This window comes from Sceloporus undulatus, chromosome 5 (assembly GCF_019175285.1).
Source record: "Sceloporus undulatus isolate JIND9_A2432 ecotype Alabama chromosome 5, SceUnd_v1.1, whole genome shotgun sequence".
In the NCBI taxonomy this organism is placed as follows: domain Eukaryota; kingdom Metazoa; phylum Chordata; class Lepidosauria; order Squamata; family Phrynosomatidae; genus Sceloporus; species Sceloporus undulatus.
This window is the reverse complement of record NC_056526.1, coordinates 26,346,765-26,367,683: the sequence shown is the minus strand read 5'-3', so window position 1 is coordinate 26,367,683 and position 20,919 is coordinate 26,346,765. Positions and strand designations below refer to the sequence as shown.

The 20,919-nt window shown below is 42.8% G+C and overlaps 1 protein-coding gene across 2 annotated transcripts in view; it reads left to right on the top strand.

The window, feature by feature from the left end:
- Nucleotides 1-20,919, top strand: part of HIPK2 (homeodomain interacting protein kinase 2) — a 213,855-nt gene that overhangs the window by 163,208 nt on the left and 29,728 nt on the right. Inside the window, exons 6-9 of one of the 2 annotated variants that reach the window (XM_042467412.1) lie at nucleotides 550-734; nucleotides 2,076-2,238; nucleotides 4,345-4,471; nucleotides 16,531-16,652. In XM_042467412.1, the coding sequence (XP_042323346.1) occupies nucleotides 550-734; nucleotides 2,076-2,238; nucleotides 4,345-4,471; nucleotides 16,531-16,652 (597 nt within the window). Of the gene's footprint in view, nucleotides 1-549; nucleotides 735-2,075; nucleotides 2,239-4,248; nucleotides 4,472-16,530; nucleotides 16,653-20,919 lie in introns of both variants that reach the window. The other variant, XM_042467411.1, reaches the window with a different exon arrangement.

Sequence of the window (20,919 nt, the reverse complement as noted above, 5' to 3'; positions counted from 1 at the left end):
AGTTATTTAGCAGATGAGTTGGTTTAGAAAGTCTTCCAAAAAGTCTGAACCAGAGAAAAGTCGAAGGCTTGAACCAGAGTATCCATATGACTGATCACACATTATATTTAATTCAAATGAAGAAGGTAGTATCATGCCCTTTGACCAATATGTATTTGGGATTACTAGTGAGAGAGCTTAGCCAGGTATAATCTATATGCAAATAGACTCTGCAAGAGTCTTCATTCTTTCCCAGGAAATGCCAAAAATGCATGTAAGGCAGGGCCAGTGAGTGTAATGTAGTGTAATTACTACAGTGCGTCCGCGCCATACGTGGGCGTGCCATACGCGGCCTTGAGCATATGCGCTCATGCCGCGGCGCACGCGTGGGGCGAAAGGGGCAGCGCGTCCCATTCAATTGAATGGGTGCACGCGCCCGTTGCGCCCCACGCCGCCGCACACGAGCCCCATTGTTTCCAATGGGGCTCGAGCATAGGCGGAATTCGAGGACGCACTGTACATAGGTTTTCCAGAAAAATGGACTTGTTACTAATGTAGTTTCACTTCCAGGTGAATATGACCACAGACTTGGAAGGAAGTGATATGTTGGTGGAAAAGGCAGACCGGCGGGAGTTCATTGATCTCTTAAAGAAGATGTTGACGATAGACGCAGATAAGAGGATAACACCGATTGAAACACTCAACCACCCATTTGTCACCATGACACACCTACTTGATTTCCCTCATAGTTCCCAGTATGTTTTTTTCCCCTTCACTCTCTGCGTTGGATTTGAGATTTAAATTTAGACAGGGGGTAGAATGTGGGTTATATAGGTCTGTATTGGCAAACTGCCAAATGTAATGTTGGGTTGGTTACCATATCTGCTCCCAAAAGGTTTGAATTTTTGTGGTATCTGAATGGGGTGGATACAAGTAGAAATTGGATACATGAAAGCTTTTGTTTTGGCAAGAATATTTTGATATTTGACAACTACCAACAGCTTTGAATCAGTCAGATGTTCATATATTTATGATGCCTCCACCTCTTTGCTTCCATGGTTTCTTCACCAGTTGCTTGGCTGTTAGAAGTGGTAGGTTTTCACTTTCACCAAATGACATATGACAGGTAGATGAACAGAGGTATGTAACAAAAAAGACAGGAATTAATTGTTTCCCTTGATTAATAAATATCTCGTTGCCTGGAGCTGGTGGGCCTAGACGCCCATTAGAAAATTGCTAAGAAAATTGATGTAGTGGGATCATCTTCCTTGGGGGTTTTCTAAGATGCGGAATACGTCGTATTCAGGATACAGGGTTGCAGCTGAAAATGGCATCCACAAATTTTGTACCTCCCTTCTGTAATGTTCAGTACAACTTTTCTGTTGTTCAGTACAACAATGAGGGTAGTGGGGCACATTTTCAGCCAGAGCTTGAAAGAAATGCACTATAGAGAATGCCAGTCCATAATAATGCTAATTTAAAAGAAAGAAAAGAATGTAATGACTAGTGATGTCATTACTTTTGAAGTGTAACAAGTAATACCTTACTCATTACTCTCTTTGTTGCATGCATAGCAGAAATACATCTCTGGAACAGGTCCATTGTATGGTTCAGGAATGAGACATGTAGGGGATGTTTAAATTTAAAAGGTCATTTCAAGGTTGGCTGATATTAAGGTTTAAACTCAAAATAGCAACATTAATCTGAGACTGCATAGGGAAAAAGCAATACTGTATCATGATGTTTCCACAATTGATGTTCAGACAATTTACTAATTAGCAGCTTTGAACCTTAGGATCTATTAACACTGCATACTTACTATTGGTTTTATACCAGTTCACTTTCTTTAAAGAAACATAGAAAGTGTAGTTTGATTATAGTAAAAACTAGTCTGGTCCTTACTACCCTTGATCAAATCTATATTTCCCATTGTTTCCTAGGAAGAAGCAATGTCTATCATTCTATTTTAGGTTTGTGGTATAGAAAGGCAGTGGCAAAATTAAGTTACAGCGATCAGACAAGTATTGGTGGGTTTGTTTTGTTTTGTTTTGTTTTTTGTTTTGTTCACTCCTTATATTATCTTTCTCTATGAACAGTGTCAAATCCTGTTTCCAAAACATGGAGATTTGCAAGCGACGAGTGAACATGTATGACACGGTGAACCAGAGCAAGACTCCATTCATCACCCATGTGGCCCCAAGTACATCAACCAACCTAACCATGACCTTCAATAACCAGCTCAATACAGTTCATAACCAGGTGAGAGAAAACAATGTTGTATAGCGTGAGGTGAGGAGTGGGTGAGCATATGCTTGATCATTTATCATTTACAAGGGACAGTTTCTTCAAGTTCTTTTTCTGCATTACCTGCTTCTGGGAACCTGACAGCTTGGGTAATTTTATTCAACAAAAAGTGCTATGAATATCTCTCTCACTTGTGAGAGCATAGCATGTTAGCATTTTACATGGAATCCAGCATCTTCTGAATCTGTTTTTATTTATTCATTCTGTAAAGAAAAGCAAGCTTCTAGTCTTCATGACTGAGAATATTATACAGTTGGCCCTTCATTCTCATGGGGAATCTATTCCAGACTCACCCACCCCCCTGCAAAAATGGAGGTTTGCGCTTATTCAAACCCCATAGCCTTGAATGGAGCGTGCCCCTGGGCGTGCACGCCATTGCAAATAGCAGAGGTTGCCTCTCCATGCATATCCAACAATGTAGATCTCAGATCCGTGCATTAAGAGGGGTAACTGTACTTGGTTTTATCCTACCATTTCTCAAAGATGCACAGGATAGTGTACATGGTTACCTCGTGTATCACTCAGGAACTTTGTGAAGTATGTTAGGCACAGGGATAACAAGTGTTACAAGAGTGCCTAGGAAGCTTTGTGGCAAGCAGAAACTGACGCTTAGTTTGTCCTGATTAAGGCCCATACCCTCTGGTTTAGGGGCATAGTGCATGTCTAGAACAAATGAGGACATATCTATCATGTGTATACACACACTATCCCCTTCCATCTGTGTATACTCAAATACACACATGTATATTCTATTAATCTGTTCATTCTCTTTTTCACATCTATGTGTGTGCCATACATTCACAAACATAGATGCTCCCCCACTGAAATTTGCATGGAGCAGAAAGCTCCCATCCATTTCAGGAGTAATGGGTTTTTTACAAAGTAAATTCCAAATGCTGAGGAGCTGCTTCAGAAAGTGGTTTTGTCCTTTTTGTTCAATTTCCTTAGCGCTAAAGACTGCAGCACCCACTAGTTAACCTACCCACCCACCCCCAATCCCGATTCCAATTGCTCCCTCCCCCCAAAAACACCCCCCCCCCCAAATTTGCATTGGAGAAAAGATCTCAGTCACACCAATGGGAGCTTTCCCCAATGGAAACTACTGGCACAACAGCCTCAGTCAGGATTGGGGTACCTGCTGAGAAAGTTACTCAACAAAGTGAGCCAAGTCACCAAGTACAGATTGAGCCATACATGTGCATTGTATCATCAAGGAATAAAACATCTTTATTTTTCCCCAGGTGAACAGTCAAGTCCTCTCCTCTACAGGAAGACACACTTGCATTATTTCTAATCTGTGACAGAGACAAAAAACGAATCCCTCCCACTAAATCCAGATGTAATTCCTATCTAGAGTAAACCCATTGAATCAGTGGGGTTTATGTGAGTGTTGACTTACCATTCAGCATATGATTCATTGGGTCTACTCTAGTTGGGACTGTCAATCAGACTGTCTTACTGTCTTAGAAATTGGCAGACAAGAAATATAGCTTCTTTTCCCTCTTTCTCTCTCTTGTTTTTTGTGTTTTCTCCTTCTTTCCCTCCTTCTCTCTTTCATGATTCAGAAACAGGAATTGCAGTAATTGTGGTTCTGACATAGTCCCAACTTTGATGCTATAAACTATCTTTTGGGGAACTGCATGTGTATGTTTGTATTTGTGTATGTGTTTGAGAGACAAAGATTGCCTACTGTCAGTATCAACAATAAATGGGATGTACCATGACCTCATCCTTATGTATCCCTACCTAGCTTCTTCTTTTTTTAAAAAAAAAAAAATCATGTCCTCCTTCCCCGGTGTTCCCTTCCCTTCTACTTTCTGGCCTTTTTCTTTGGTTCCCTCTTTTTAAAATCAGTTTGTTTTATTTTGATTATTTTTTTAAAAAACGCACAAGCTAGTCTTTCCGACATCACCATTTCCTTCATGTTTTGTGTTTATTTTATTTTAAATCCCACCATTCCTTTAGGCTACCACCCTGGCTCCCACCTCCACCACCAGTGCCACTATTTCCTTAACCAATCCTGAGGTCTCCATACTAAACTACCAATCTGCACTCTACCAGCCCTCGGCAGCCTCCATGGCCGCGGTGGCCCAGAGGAGTGTCCCCCTGCAGACAGGAACGGCGCAGATATGTGCTCGTCCTGATCCCTTCCAGCAAGCCCTCATCGTATGTCCTCCAGGCTTTCAAGGTAAGAACCAAGCTTGGCCACTGCACTCTCGGTCCTCCCTTTGTTTTCTTCCCTCATTGGAAAGGCTCCTGGAAACTGAGCAGAAGAAACTTGCCTCTGGGCAGGGTGACTAGATTCCTCCTTTTCCAGGACATGTCCTACATTTCAATCTTTTGTCCAGGAAAAATGCCAAGATGTCTTCCATTTTGAGCATGACTAAGAAGCCAATTGCTGTTCCCCTTTAAGAAATTCATCTACTTGGCAGCCTGTCCTTGCTGTAAATAGGGGGGTAGGATGGATCCTTCTAAAATTCTTTTTTCCTAGGAGCAGCTGCAAGCAGACAATACTTGCCCCTAGAGCACAGGCATGTTTTGTTTTTGGAGAGAAAAAGAACACCAAACATGTTAGGCAATGGGGTGCTTAATGTTACAGTGCAAATGTTGAAAGGTTTCTCCCCCCTTAATTTTAGCAGAATGGACAAATGAAAGGAGTAATTTAAATGTAGGGTCAGTCAGGGGTATATTGCAAGTAAAGTACAATTTTAAGCATTTGTCTTGCTAAGAGTTCTATAAGTATCATGCAAGCCAACAAGGCATTTTAACAAAGATAGGTTCATCCAAACATATAGGTGAGTACATAATAAAATACAGTATGTGTAATATAGCTGTAAGTAACCCATATGAAATGAATTTATATACATTAGTGCTTTAGTTTTTATTCTGTGATGTTCTACATTTTTCCTGAATGTCCTCCATTTTGCAGTGCCTTTGTGGTTATGATATCTGGTCACCCTGCCTCTGGGTTAATGGCAGAGGGATCATTGCTCAAGGAAGAACATCTACTTTGCATGCATTTTCAGGTTTTTGAGTAGGGGCAGGCAACTTCCTTATGTGGGGGACTGACTGCTGAACTGTTGTATTACCACTACAACTTCTAGATACTGTCAAGGTTTCTGGAGCCACTGCAGTTGCCATTACAGTTAAGCAGCAAATCTGATAGCTCTCGAGAGATGTAGGAGAGTGACTGAGTGTTTTTCTGCACCATACAGCATTTTCTTCCTCGTGACAGAGTATCTTTCCTTCTGAAAGGAAAAGGGAATGTGGGCAAGAGCAAGATTTGTCTCTTGCTATTGTTCTTCATTGTATGGCATCAGCATCACTGATATCAACAGCATATTAGGTAGGATCAGAGCTACTAAGACAACTCTCTCTCTCTCTCTCTCTCTCTGTGTGTGTGTGTGTGTGTGTGTGCGCGCGCGCGCTTCTGTGGGCTATGAGTTGCCTATCCTTGCTCTGTGATCTCAAGTTTAAAAGATCAAGTAGCAGATGAATTTTACTGCCCAAGACCCAAGCAAACAAGTCTAATAGATTCATCCTTGATTAATTTAAACATAGCATTTTCTGTGATCATCTTTGATAATACTCAGAACCCTGTTGTAAACTATTTTTAATTTTATAATTGTATTTTAACCACAGCAAAATGACTGGAATACACCAGATGCTGGTGATACACATAGGCATGCCACCTGTGTGTTTCTTTCTTTCTTTCTTTTTTCATTGTGGAAGGAGTCATCCAGCACTTCCTTCACTCAGTGATGCATTGTTCATGCACAGTGGTGTGAGTAGCTAGGGTGTCACCTGGTGTGGACAATGTCATCTGGGGAAGGTGTGTATTTGCACCTCCTGCTGCTCTGTCACAGGGCTTCTTCCCCAAAAAGGCAGCTTGGTAGTGGAGCAGCTTGGAAGAGTGTGTACTCGCACCTCCTGCACTGAAGGGGGAGGAGGGCCCAACCAAGTGTCATCTTTCTCTGGGATGTCACCTGGTGCAGTTCGTATCCCCTGCACACACACACAGCAACATCACTGTTCATGCATCCTACCTCTCTTGTACCAGTGCCCTGCCTCCACAGACATTTTGTGGCCAGAATAGGGTTGGGGACAATCAGGCAGTATCTGTCTTGGTTTCTGCATCTGAAGGTAACAAAACAGTGGCATCTTCCAGAGAGGGAGGCTTGGCAGAATGTTCCACTTGTAACACCATGCAGAATGTTGGTCAATGTATGTTTTTATGCACATGTAATTTTTTTCCCCTGCATTTGTTTTAATTTTTTGTAAGCTGCCCTGAGAATAATGCTAGTAAAACTCTCTGGCCCACTCAGTGCTCTCAAAAATATGGAATCTAGAGCAGTGTTACTCAAAGTGGTGGCCCATGGGACCAGAGCCATTGGCTGCTGGTCACTGACAAGTTTCCAGGAAAAAAAGGAACAGTTGGCATAAATTTAATGCCAGTCCTTGGCATGTTTGGAAAAAAAAATAGTTGCCTGTCTCCCTGGTCAGATTGCTAATTTAGAGCAATGGTGGGGCAACTGTGGATTGCCAGATGTTTTTGGCATATAATTGTAATCCACTTTAAACAGTTTAGCTAGTGTTAAGGGACTGTGGGTGTCACAGTAAAAAAAAAATCTGTAGGACCACAGTTGTCCACCAGTGAACTCTTAGAATATTTAGTAACTTTCATTTTGCTTGGTAACAGTGAGGCCAAGAACTATCCTCTTGCATCCAAGAACCATCCTTTTGCTGCAGATCATTTGGATGTGGGATTTTGGCTGGAAGCATTGATTATTCATTACATTTCTATCCCACTTGTTATCCAGTAAAATCAATATAGTACTTGTCTGTCCTCCTCCACATTCACTGCTCACCTTCTTTCAATGAAATCAGGGTGGCGTACATGACCCTCCTTCTCCCTCTTTGTCCTTCCAACAGTCTTGTAAGGTAGTTGTTCAAATACAGTCTGGGCAGTGATGTGACACCAGCTAATGAACACAGTAACAGTGCAACTTAAAGGTCAGCACTTACTTTATTTAGCAAGCAAAAGCCCTAAATCCCAGACAAAGTTCATTCACATGCTTCAGATCCAGCAAGAGAGTTCAACAATATCCAAGTCAGGTAAATGGTATCCAGAGTCAACAACACAGTCCAGATCAAGCACAGTGTTCAGGAAAAAAAACAGGGAGCCAGGTAGGTCAGATAATCCCAGAAAGCTTCTGGAGAGCAGGGCTGCAAATTTATTGTTCAGTATCTTAATGCAGCAGCTGCTTAATTAATTGCTGCTTCCTATAAATTTTCTGAGACCTCCTAATCCTTTCCTTTGTTGCCTCCACTTCACAAAGGTAGGTTGGGGTAAATTGTCTTCTGTACCTGAATGGGCAGAACTGTCTGCCAGAGCTGGTACTACACCCTGGTCTGACTCTGCGAGCAGAACCTCCTGGCTCTGGAACCTCCTCCTGCTCTGGTTCAGTAGCAGGCCTCAACAGGTCCACTGCTTCAATCTCTGAGTCCATTTCCATGTTCCAGAATTAGGGTGTGAAAGTAGATGGGACTGAGTGAGAGAGAGGTTGTGTACAACCTGGATCTCCTGAGTCCCAACTCAACACTTTAACAACTATACCATGTTTTCTCTTGCATAGGTTGGATTACAATACAGTGAGACCACTGGCAATTTTCAGTGGCATCTCATTCTCTGTTTTTTTGAGAGATAGGGACAGCCTGTGTCTCAGCATCCTGCTTGCAGTTCTTTCCCAAGAGCTGTGCTTGCCTTCACACACCTGGTCTTAGCTGCCATCTGAAAGCCTGAGCCACTGCCACCTGGCTTCATCCCTCCCTCCTTCTCTGTCATTTTTACCCAAAGATATTAAAGTTCTTTGCAGATATTGATGTCTCAGTGCACTGCTGTGCAGCAGACGTTTTATCCTTTTTATGTGGGGTTAAAATAACATAAAAGAGCTTGAGGGTGAAATCCTGAAAAGTCCCCTGAGTCTTATTTACAAAAGCTACAAAAGGCATTTGACTATTTTGGGCAAATTTTTATCCTCAATGATTTCGTCAGCTCAAAAGGCACAAAGCGAGCAGGGCAGCCAAAAGGATGACAGACAGCTGGAGTCTTAATTTCTAACCTGGCTTTTAGCAACAGGCACCGCTTCCTAAAGAGACTCAATGTCTCTTTTTCAGCTGCTGTCTTATGGCACTATTGGAAAGTAGCACGGTCTTAATTTCTTAATTCAGTGGCTGCTTTAGTTTTTACTGCACCTTTTCCTAACAGCTCAGAGGTGATAACAACTGTTCGAAACAAAACAAAACACATACAAATTCAGCACATGGTGAAACTGTGCATGATGATAAAATACCAAATGCAGCATTAGAAACAAATACTGATGATGATGATGATGATGATGATGATGATGATGATGATGATAATTGTATCTGTAATAATAGGAGTTGTTGTTGTTGTTAATTACCACCACCACCACAGGTATATAAGGTTGCAATTTTCATTACTGCTGTAGTACATGAGGAGGGGAAATTTAACTTTTCTTTTCCCAGCGATGATCTCAGTAAAACTGGATCTTTGGCCCATTACAGACGGGCGTAAAGTACGTCCCCGGGACGTACTAGGGTCTGTAACGCGCCTTTGTTTCCTTAACGAAGGGATGGTGTGAAGACACACCCAGTTAAAGGTCTTGGCAGGTTCGGGTGTGCAATGCTGGTACCCTGGTGAAATCAAAAAGGCTCTGGTGCTGAATGTAAAGTTCAAAAAAGGGGGAAATTTAATTTAAAGAACAAAAGTAAAGAGTTCTCTCCTCCCCAGCTCTAGATAACTTGAAATAAAAGATACTTGACAGATTGATTTTTAGTAATTTTCAAGGTGTCATCTCTCTGGGTTTGATCTTGGTTTGATCTCCTCACTCAATGGAGCTGGTGCAGGGTCTTTCAGCTCCTGATTTCTTTGACTTGTTTGAAGTAGGTAACTAAATTGGCTAACTTGTTCCTGGTAACTAAATTGGCTAACTTGTAATAAATGCCCTTTCCGGCTGTCTGGGCCTGTTTGCCACCAAAAGACAGCTCTCTGCAAGCTCACAGCAAAGACTGCCTAAAACTAAAAGCCTCTAGCTAAAACAGAGCTTGCTGGGAAGGGGCAAACCAAACCTGGAAAAATGCAGGGGATCCTATAGCTCCTCCCACAACTAATACAATGAACATTTCCTATACTAAAACATACTATGGCTTGAACTAATATGAAAAAAAAAATGTAGGGGGAGATTCAAACAGTCCTGGGAATCTTTTCAAGGTTACCTTTGATATGTTATTAAAGTAGAACTCACATCCACCCTAGCCAACCTAACCAAGGTTGGGGCATATTGGGAGTTGAAGTCCAACAACATATAGAGGGTCTCATTATTCCCATCCCTGCCTTGAGGCAAATAGTAGGCTGGGATTCATTTAGGAATATCCACACTCATTAAGTGTCCCCTATGTGTGCAAATGTCCCTTTTCAGGTGCTGGGTGTGTGTGTTAATATTCATTTTCTTCCTCTGCAGCACCCAGAGCTCCCCCTCTAAATACAGCACCCAGAGCTGTAAAGCCTAAAGCTGCTTTGTTTGGCCATTCTGTGCTTCATCGCGAGCAGGCACGATCAGAGTGGTGACTGGCTGTCTCCCATAACCAGCTGGGAATTGATGACATCATTGCTGAGATCCACCAAGGCCCTTCGGGGTCTCAGTGCTGCTGTAATCACTGTGTGTTCTGCTATGGGGAAGTAGCCAGCTGCTTCTCCCTCCTGGTTGCCTTGAAGCATTGAATGGTTGTATGAGGCAGCTGCATGGGATTTGCAGTAAGTGTGTGTGTGGGGGGGAGTATATACCTCAGTGTAGCCTAAGTCCACATGCGGATATTTACACTACACTGAGAAGATGTTGAATTGAGGCCATGGAATCATAAAGTTGGAAGGGATCACAAGGACTATTGGTGTGCAAGAATATACAACTAAAGCACTCTTGGAAGATATTCATATAGCCCAGGGGTCGGCAACCCCGGCCCGCGGACCGTATGCAGCCCGCGGAGGCGGCAGGACCAGCCCCAGCCCGGTCCTGCCGCCACTGCCGCCAAGGCCTCCTCCTCTTCCTCCTCCTCTGGGCCTCCAAGCTGCCCTTGGCCCTTTAAGGGCGGCGGCGAGGAGGAGGACAAGGCCTGGCTTCATCCTCCTCCTCGCCTCGCCCTTAAAGGGCCAAGGGCAGCTTGGAGGCCCAGAGGCTCCAGGCTGCCCCCAGCCCTTTTCCGCGGGTAGCGGCGGCGAGGAGGACAAGGGCAAGCCTCGTCCTCCTCGCCCCCGCTGCTCTTAAAGGGCCAGGGCAGCCTGGAGGCTCTTGGCTTCCACGCTGCCCCTGGCCCTTTTAAGAGCTGTGGGGGTGTGGAAGACTAGCCCGGTCCTGCCGCCGCTGTAGCCCAGAGGGAAAGGAAGCCTTCCCATGGCGGCTTCCCTCCCCTCTTGGGCTCCGAGGGCGGCCCGGCCCTGGCTGGAGCCCAGGGGGGGGAAGGGGCCTTCCCCATGGGGGCGGCTTCCCTCCCCTCTCGGGCTCCGAGGGTGGCCCGGGCTCCTGGCTGGATCCCAAGGGGGGGAAGGGGGCCTTCCCATGGGGCGGCTTCCCTCCCCTCTCGGGCTCCGAGGGCTCCTCCTTTCCCTCTTCCTCCTCCTCTTCTTCTCCCCCACGGCTTTTGTGGCCCCAAGCCTCTCTCTCCGGAGGGAGGCCTGGGACCGCACGGGCAAAGAAGGGGCCCGCGGAAGCGGCCTGCCACCTCTGCGGGCTCCCCCACGGCCCTTGGAGCCCTTTCAGCCGAAGGGAATGGCCTGGGATGGGTGCCCAAGCCCTTCCCTTTGGCCTTCCTCCCCTTCGGCCGAAAGGACCCCTTGTGCCCGTTCAGCCGAGGGAAGGGGCCGAGGAGGAGAGGGCGGGCACACGCCTCCTCCTCCCCACGAGGCTTCGGTGGAAGATCCACCCCCGGCGTGCTGCTCCACCCCCGGAGGGTGGAAGCTCCACCCCGTCACACGGCCCCGCCCCCAGAGGGTGGAAGCTCCACCCCCAGCTTCGACCCCCCAGTTGTCTGAGAGACAGCAACCCGGCCCCCGGCTGAAAAAGGTTGCCTACCCCTGATATAGCCTGTTTAAGGACTTCCAAAGAAGGAGGATTCACCATTAAGAGGTTCTTCCTAATACATCCAAAAGACAAACAGAAGACAAGCTGGCTACATCTTCAACATCAGAAAGTTATAGGGTGTCCTTTGTTGAAGGTTTTAAAGCAAATGATGAAAGGACCTGTGTGAGAGATTCTGTAAACACAGATTTCCTGCATTGGCATGGGGTTGAACTTGATTACCTTTGAGGTATTTTCCAGCTTTATGATTATTTAGTGTCCTGTCTTGCTGAACTCTCAGAATGGAATGACAGCTTATCTTTTTTGCATTCATTCTGCACTTAAATTAAGCAAGTTACTTTTGCTGTTGTTTTGCTAATTCTGGCACTATTTTAAATGTTCTGGTTTGAGTTAAGACTATCTGCCCATTGAATTTCAGCTTTATTTTTAGACTTACATTTTAAGTTTGAATTGCTTCAGTACGTTTTCTTATTAAGATTGAGCCACAGTGCTCCATCCAAATGTCACTGCACCACATAAAGGTGCTGAAACTGCGAGAAGATAATTCAGTGATTTAAAGGGAAGTGAGTGGAGTAGTATTCTTCTTAGCAACTGTCATCTAGAGCTTCCATATTTTCCCCACAAATCCCCTCAGATCCTGTAGTATTATGCTTACAATGTTGGACTGGAACTTGGGAAATCTGGGTGCAAGTCTCTAGTGAGCCATAATTGACTTCACCTGAAATATTGTGTCTGGGCATAGTTCAAGAAGAATAATGGCAAGCTAGAACCTGTTCAGAGGAAGGCAAAGAAGATAGTCAAAGGTCTGAAAATTAAGCCCTATGAGGAGTGTCTTATGGAGCTGGGTATGTTTCAGTTGGAGAAGAAAAGAGGTGACATGATAGCCATCTTTAAATATCTGACAGGATGTCAAGTAGAAAATCGAGCAAGCTTGCTTTCTGCTGCTTCAGAGACTAGAACACAAACCAGTGGATTCAAGTTACAAGAAAAAAGATTGTACCTAAACACTAGGAAGACCTTTTTTAAAAAAGAAAAAGAGCTTTTTGATAGTGGAATAGATGACCTCAGAGGATGCTGAACTCACTTTGTTTGGAAGTCTTTAAACAGAGTTTGGACAGCCATCTCTCAGAAGTGCTTTAGTTGTATAGTCCTGCACAGCTGGGGGTTGGATTGGATGGCCCTTTGTAGTCCCTCCCAGTTCTGTGATTCTGTGTTTCTTTGAAGCTCACTGCATGACGTATTGTAGCTCATCCGTCATTTCAGTCTGACCTCCCTCACAGGATTACTGTCAACTTGACCTGCCTCACAAGGATGTTGTCAGAATGCTGCAGGGAGATGAACCATTTATGCCACTCTGAGTTTATTGGAAGAAAGGTGGGATATAAATACAACAAATAAAACAAAATAATGCCAGAGAAATCTCCAAAGGGATGGGGAGGATGGCATTGGTTGTTACAAATGCTAACAATGGCATTTTTGCCTGCACGGATTTGTAACACACATACCTGAGCCTCCGCAAGGTCAAAATGGATGGTCTCCACTGAGAGGTTTGGGCTCAGCCTTAGTGTTTATTGTACATTATCACCATGGGGCCATTATTTTTAAAGGCAATCTAAAAATATAGTAAACAAACACACAAATAAAAACCTCCAGTTTAATTGAAATTAATGCACACCCTTTTAATTCCCAGCTGTTCAGTGCCAACTCAAACAGGAAGGTGCTTTTCTGCTTGAAAGTACACAGACTTTGGCCTTTGTAGATTTGGAGGAGGAGGAGAAAATGTCATTAAAAATACTTCTGTATATGCCCTTGCTTTTAAAAAGTGATGTATCCATGATATATAGTTGTCTTCCCAACCTTGGTCTACAGCACTCATTGCTCCAGTCAGAATAGCCAGTGGCTACAATGATGGGGCATATTGGAAGCATCCTGTTGGCAGTCACAGGTTTATTGAAAACCTACCTGTTGGACTTTTATCTTTTTAGAGGTATGGTCAAATCCAGTTTACACAGAACTACCACTGCCTGTTTAAGAAATCTTACCTCGGTGTACATTTTTTATTTTTCATCTGAGGCTGCATCCACACTGCAGAAATAATCCAAGCTGATATTCCTTTAACTGCCATGGCTCAGTACTATGGAATTCTGGTAATTGTCGTTTTGTGAAACATTAAGCCTTCTCTGTCAGAGATTTCTGGTGCTACAGCAAACTCAGGATTCCATAGCACTGAGCCATGACAGTTAAAGTGGTATCAAACTGAATTATTTCTGCACTGTGCATGCAGCCCAAGATGCACTGGAGGGGATTTCACAAATACCCTATGACTCTTTAGCTCCATTTTGGTTGAAATCCACAGCACCAATTGGATTTAGCAGGTTTTTTTACCCAGCTACAGCAAAACTGTTACATTAGTGAGGTTTACATACATTCCCATTGATTGATTGGTCCTACTCTAGTTGGCTCTTGACAATTTTGACCTCTGTGGCTCATTACATAGCCTTTCAGTCAACCAGTGGGAGGATGCTCCCAAATTAAAATTCACCTGCTCTGTTTATCTTCAGTGTGTGTGATCTGGAAAGGTTATCTGTACCCATGCACCAAAAAGTGATTTCAGGTGCTTGTGCTGCTGAAGAAGCACTTTGCAGGTTACATTTTTAAAACTTACATTGAAAGTTAACAGCATCTGGCTTTTCCTCTTATGAAGTCAAACTGAAAGGACAACAGGCACCTCTGATGGTCTCTATGCCACACTTGAAGATCCATGAAGATACCGTAGTTTAGATGGACCTGAAGGATGTAGATATGGTTAGACTTCTCAAGCCTAACTTGTATGTTTGCTTCATCTTTCTGAACGTGGCACACTTGCTCTAAATTGACAATTGTGTCATTTTAATTTAATTTTATTTATTCTTGGAATTTGTACCTCACCCTTCAACAAATATGGGGACACTGTACAAAAAGCTAGAATCACAATAAAACTAATTAAAACAAATGCATTAAAACTCTGTAGTATAAATATAAAAGGGCAGCATAAAATCAATCAGAAATGTTAAACAAATAGTTGCATGAAAATAATTTATAGAGAATTAAAAAGATTGGAGACATTAAAAAGTATTTGTTTGGCACTGAAATAATATCAAGGTCAGCACCAGTAAGGTTTCTCCGGCGGGATACAAACCACCGCTTTGCGGCGCTTCCCCGCCGCCGCCGTTTGCTCTGCGCGGGAGCCGCAGCAGCCAAACCGCGCGGCTCCCGCGCGGAGCAAAAAAGAAGCTCCATTTCGGAGCTTCTTCTTGTGGCACACTGATGACGTCGCGAAGCGCCGCCAGCGCATTCACGACATCATAGGCACCGCGACACGTCTGGACGCTATGCGTCCAGTACGTAAAGATGGCGGCGCCCATGTAGAAGGGGCGCCGCCATCTTGTACGTATAGGATACGTACTAGGGTTAGGGGGGTGCAGAAGCACCGCCCCTTCCTAACCCTAGTACGTATCCTATACGTACTATATGGCGGTTTGTATCCCGCCTCCGAGAGAGCACTCTATTCTAGGGGCATTACTACTAAGTAGGGCCTATTTCTATAGATGTAGTGTTAACTACATTATAGGGAACTATAGTTTATTTGTAGGTTTGTCACTGAACATTTCAGTTTCAAAAAATATTTAATTCAAGTCTTGCTAAAGGATAATTAATCATTAGATGAAAGAACAGAGGCCTTAAAACTGCCCATCGGTAGTTACCACTTGGACAGTAAACTGAGCAGATACCAAGGAGTATTTTTGTTCCGATTAAATAATTATAATTACTTCTATATGTACATCTTTACATAGTATAGGCAAAAGGTGTACAGATCTGTGAACCCATTTCTTCTTGTGTGGTGTAGTGTAAAGTGGCCACCCAGCTTTCTCCCCTGTAGCCACCCATTATAGCTCACGTGGTGGGAAACCTAGTTTTAGGTGTAGTTTTGAAGAATGTGGAGCCTGAGTTTGGAGGATGCTGAAAACTGGCCAAACAGTTCTAGCCTTGCTCAGCATTGTGTTGCCATATTTTTAAAACAATGCTGAGATATTGGGAATAACTCAGAAGAGAGCACTAAGGTGAAAAGGGCATTGAAGAGACTTGATTGGACACATTTTACCCTTAAGAAACTGGGGCATTATCAGTTGCACCTACCATGACAAGGAATGAGTCATGCTTAAACAATAGGTTTTGATTTGACAGCAATCAAAACCTAACCAGCTTACATTTCTTAAAAGTGTTTTAAGTGGGAAGACCTATCCAGAAAACCTGTGTTCTCTCAACCACTGTAAATGCATGGAAAGCATTTTAGTGGAGTTTTGGACCTAGTTTGGATATCCCAATGGTCCCCAAACTGTGCTCTTTGAGGGATTTTGGACTTCAGCTCCCAGAATCCCAGGCTATTGGCCAACATGGCTGAGGCTTCTGGGAGCTGCAGTCCAAAATCTCTTGAAGGGCACAGTTTGGGGACCACTGGGATAAACAAAAGATACCCAGTTGTTACTGCTTGCAAAGGAGCCCTGGTGGCACAGTGGTTAAATGCCAGTACTGCAGCCATTCACAGCCACAAGGTTGTGAGTTTGGTCTCAGGCAGAGCTCTAGCATCCACTCAGCCTTGCATCTTTCCATAAGTTGCTTAAAAGAGTACCCAGCTCATTGGGGGCAATTGGCTTACACATTGTAAACTGCTTAGGGAGTTTTCTCTGAAGATGCCAGCCACATATGCTGGCGAAACATCAGAAATAAACTCTTCTAGAAAATGGCCAAATAGCCTGAAAAACCCACAAAACTATGCTTATGGAGTGCATAAGTGCACTGATAAGAAGTATAGAATGTATTTGCTATTGCTATTGCTGTAAAGTTTGTTACAGACTTATTTCTCTGGTTTGTTGGGGGGAGAGGTAAACCAGCTTCTGCCAAGATCATATGTCACGATAACCAAACCATGGACTCAAGTTCTGTGGTTTGTTTAGTCTTAATTGGAGTGATAAACCAGTATGCACAAGCAATATGCCTATTCCTAGAAAGGTAATTGATAGGTAACTCTTTACTTTTTCTTTTATTTGCCCAGGACTACAAACTTCTCCTTCAAAGCATGCTGGCTACTCTGTCCGGATGGAGAATGCTGTCCCAATAGTCACTCAGGCTCCAGGGGCTCAGCCCCTTCAGATCCAGCCAGGACTTCTAGCACAGGTAAATTTTGATTATGCCGGATCTTTTCCAGCCAGCTAGTATTAATGTGGTGAACTGGATGCAGAATATTCTTTTTCCAGTGGAAACAATATAAGATTGGTTCAATATGCATGGATGCTGATATGGATTTTAAGGATAAGCCAGTGTAGAGTGTCATCATTTTTTTTTTCTTTTCCCAGTTTTTATTTTCCTTTGATCTCTCCCATGGAATTTTGTATCCTTCATGAAACCTCTCTACCCACCATTTTTGTTTGATTCATTCCTCATGAGACCAAGAACAAACATAGATGTTGCCAGTGAATGCTTTACTCTGCATCCTGTTTTTGTTACATTAGCAACTTTCAATAATAATAATGGTGAAAATGAGGTGACTTTACATAAAGGATGTGATTCAAGTGGCTCTCCAGATGTTGCTGGACTGCAACTCCCATTGGATACAGTGACTAAGGCTGCTGGGACTTACAGTCCAACAATACCCACCTCTGTTTTACATGGGGCTTTACGCATTTAGAGCAAAAACTACACTGAACCAGCAGAACCAGTGTCTCAGCTCCCTATAAGAAAGGTTTATATAAGCCATATCTTTCTTAATGCATTCAGTTATACCTTGGTGAGGTATGAATCTAATAAATAAGCAAACAAATAAATAAAATATACCCAACTGATTGCACTTGCCCCCCAACAACTTAGGAATGTTGGTCTTCCCATTACACGAGCCATCTCATATTTCAGCCTACATCAATTTGCACCAGTGCCTAAGAGTGAATGCAGTGTACATGTGCCAGAGTGTTCCAGTCTTCTCAGGCATCAACAGACTTCCAAATCCTGCCAAAATGTTGCTTTGCCTGGATAGCATTCCAGTGCATGTGAGTTCAGTGGTTTTCCTTTTGCCAGCTTGCCAACCCAGCTTATCTGGGAAAGACAGTATGGAACAGAACTTGAAGCTTGTTATTTTCTTTTCATTAGCTAAGAGCTCCCTCCTGTTCCCATGAAGAGGCTTTGTTAAAATTGCCTCTTTGACATAAAGTCCACCTCAGTGAAAGCCTGCCATCTTTTTCTAAGTGATGCATTTGGGGGCTGTTGAGGGGGAGGCAAAAACTATCCTTCTCATTTAAATAAAAAGTGGAAGCCTTGAAAACCAGGACAAGAAAGGAGAGGAGAAGGGTTGTTGGTGTGTGTGTGTGTGTGTGTACTGTATATATAATTCAATTGCTCAGAGAAATAAAGGTAGGTGTAAAATATTTGTACAGTAGTACAATGTGAAATGAGCTGAAGAGCCTGGTCACAAGCATATGTAGTAATGTGCAGTTTCAAAACTGAGACCCAAAAACATTACAGACCTCACAGCTGGCCCTAGTACAGTTGGCAATCTCAGCAGACAGAATAAAAACACAGGGCTAATATCCAAATGCTTCCAATTTAAGGCAGTCTTGAAGACAGTTCATGTTACAATTATATTACTTAAAAATTTTCTTTCCTTTTTTTTTCTTTTGCTTTTTTGGGTCTGTCATGAAACTGTTAAAACATGCACTGCTTCTGGCAGGAAGAAGAAGGGGAAAAAACCCCAGCAACCCTGTTTTAGGTTTGTGATGCAGTAAAATATTTACATTCACTAGAGGTTGATGGGCTGAAGTTGATATATCATCTTCAGAGACGATGATTACAGGAAATGTGATATGAAAGTTGGATGAAATCTGCTATATGTAATTCCTACAACAGGTGGTGAAAAACCAGCCTTCATACTCAGCCTTTCAGAGTATGTTTTCACTCACAAGAGACAAGTACATATATCAGTTTGCTCGTCTACACAGACAAGTGAGAAGAAGCTCTAGTTCTGCTTTTGGAAAACATAGCAATGGTGTCTTGAAAAGGTGGCAATTGGGATGATCTTTTTATGAAGTGAAAAACCACCTTTTTCACAAATCAACCTGAAATTTTGTTTTTTCAATGTGTGTACGCATGTGTGTGTGTGTGCATGCATATATTTAAAATAATCATTTTGTAATCAAAATACCTTTGATTTCAAAATGAGAAGTTTCTTCATGCAGAATTTAGGAATTTCCCAGTGCAGAGTCCTCACAGCCCCAGGTATTAATCTGCTGTCCTTGGATTCCAGGAGTAAGAAAATCTTTTAGCACCTGTTTGGTCCCAAAGTTCAGGTTTTCAAACAACAGTGAAAGTTCACTACACCCTAGTTTTCAGAAGAGCCATCCCTACCATTTTGTATAGATTGTTTATGTAATTCAAAGACAGCAAACTGTTGTTTGTTTAATTTTTATTACTTCATCTTTACTTCCGACGAGGCAAGGTCAGAGGGAGGTATCTGTGCGTTTTGTGCCTGATAAGTCAACCTAACTGGAAGGTACACTGCATACATTGAGATGTGCTGAGGATGGAGAAGAGAAATTATTCATTGCTGTGTTTCAGGTAGCAAAAAATGCCTGGGGCCAGCCCTGGTTTTGAGACAAAAGGCAAGTAGAGAAATGGTCCTTAGTAAATTTGCATAGGCATTCATGGAGAGTGTGCAGCTTAATTCACCAGTAAGCCTTGCTAAGTTCAAAGGGAGCCGATTCCTTAGTAAATGTGAACTGGATCAGCCTACAAGATCATCTAAAACCAGTAACATTAGTCCTGAGTGAACATGTGTATAGGCAACTGCAACAGTGCCAGGGGCCAGTTTTCAGGGGGCCTCACAGACCTGTGGTGCCTGCATGAAATGCCAAATTGCCATAACCATTTTCTCTCTCAAAAGTGTCTATAAGTCCTGTTCTTGTTTGAAAATCTGGTCTTTCTGATGTTAAACACTATGTGGCAGGGCCCCACAATCTATTTAAAAGCTGAATTACTGCTCCTGGACATTTCCAAGAGGGACATTTCACTTTTTGCTGCTGCTGCTGCTTCTTCTTTTTCTTTGCTGGGGAGGGACAGAAAAATATGGTCTGATGAGCCTTGAGGGGTCAAGAACTACAAAAACAGTTGTACATTTCCCATCAGGGTGTACATGGGTTATTTGAGGACAGAAATTGCAATACTGATCCCAAATCTACCACTAATGACTATCCTAAAGCACAGGATTTTGGAGAGTAACAGTACATAAAAGTAACTATTGTTTCAGTTGTTAGTTGGGTTTTTTTTTAAAAAAAAAAAAAGAAAAAGCCATTCAAACCTCTTATTACCCAAAGTAATATGCTATCGTAACATCATTACTTTTAACTAAGAGATCTTATTCTCCCAGTCACCCTTAAATGCCTAAATCCTAGCACAAATGGTCTGTCCTTCTTTGGACAGGGGAAACAGATTGTGCTTGGAGTAAGCATTCCTTACTTTTGATTACAAAATGAGATGTTCCTTCATGCAGAATTTAGGAGTTTTCCAGTTCAGAGTCCTCACAGCCCCAGGTATTAAGCTGCCACCCTTGGATTCCAGGAGTAAGAAAATCTTTTAGCACATGCATTTCTTAAATCTGTACTTGGAAGAGATTAAGTTGCCCTACCGTGTCATGCAGGGGGAATCTGAATGTGACCTACTTGTAAAATAGTATATGACTCCAAAATTGAGTCATTTGAGCAAGATGACACTTACAGAAGTCTTAGGTGACAGCATGTGCAGCTTGACGCTAGCACAGCAGTGTGACTGCTCAGCTTGCAGAAAATGGACATAAAAGCTTTGGCACTGTCTAGTGTCAGTTTAGAAAATAACCAAGAGAAGAGAGGATTAATGATATAGCCACCGGCCAGATAAGATGTAACACAGCCATGTATTTAGATCCACCCCTGATGATGTAGTATGTAACAAGATTCCAGTGGTATCACTAGGGAGATGGCCGGGGGGGGGGGGGGTCCAGGCTGCACCAGGTGACACCCTAAGATGTAAGTGACACCACTGCTCCCCAAATATCTGCCTTTTGGCAGAAATGGAATGTGGAGTTTGCCTCCATCCCTAAAATGCTGAAGAAATAATAATAATAATAATAATAATAATAATAATAATAATAAGTACTATTGCTATTATTTTAACAACAACAAATTTATTTATAGCCCACCTCTCCCAGAAGGATCAAGGTGGGTTACAACCATATGGTTTAGTGGGGCAAGGCTCAATGGGAGGAGAAAGAAGAAACCCCAGGTTTGATTTTTTTAATGTAAATTTTTAATTTTTAATTAAAAAAATAAATAATAGTTGTTATTTTTTTAATTGTTTAAAAAAATCACATCTTACCAAATTTTCACCTTAACTACATGAAACTATGTACATGTAAATACTTCTA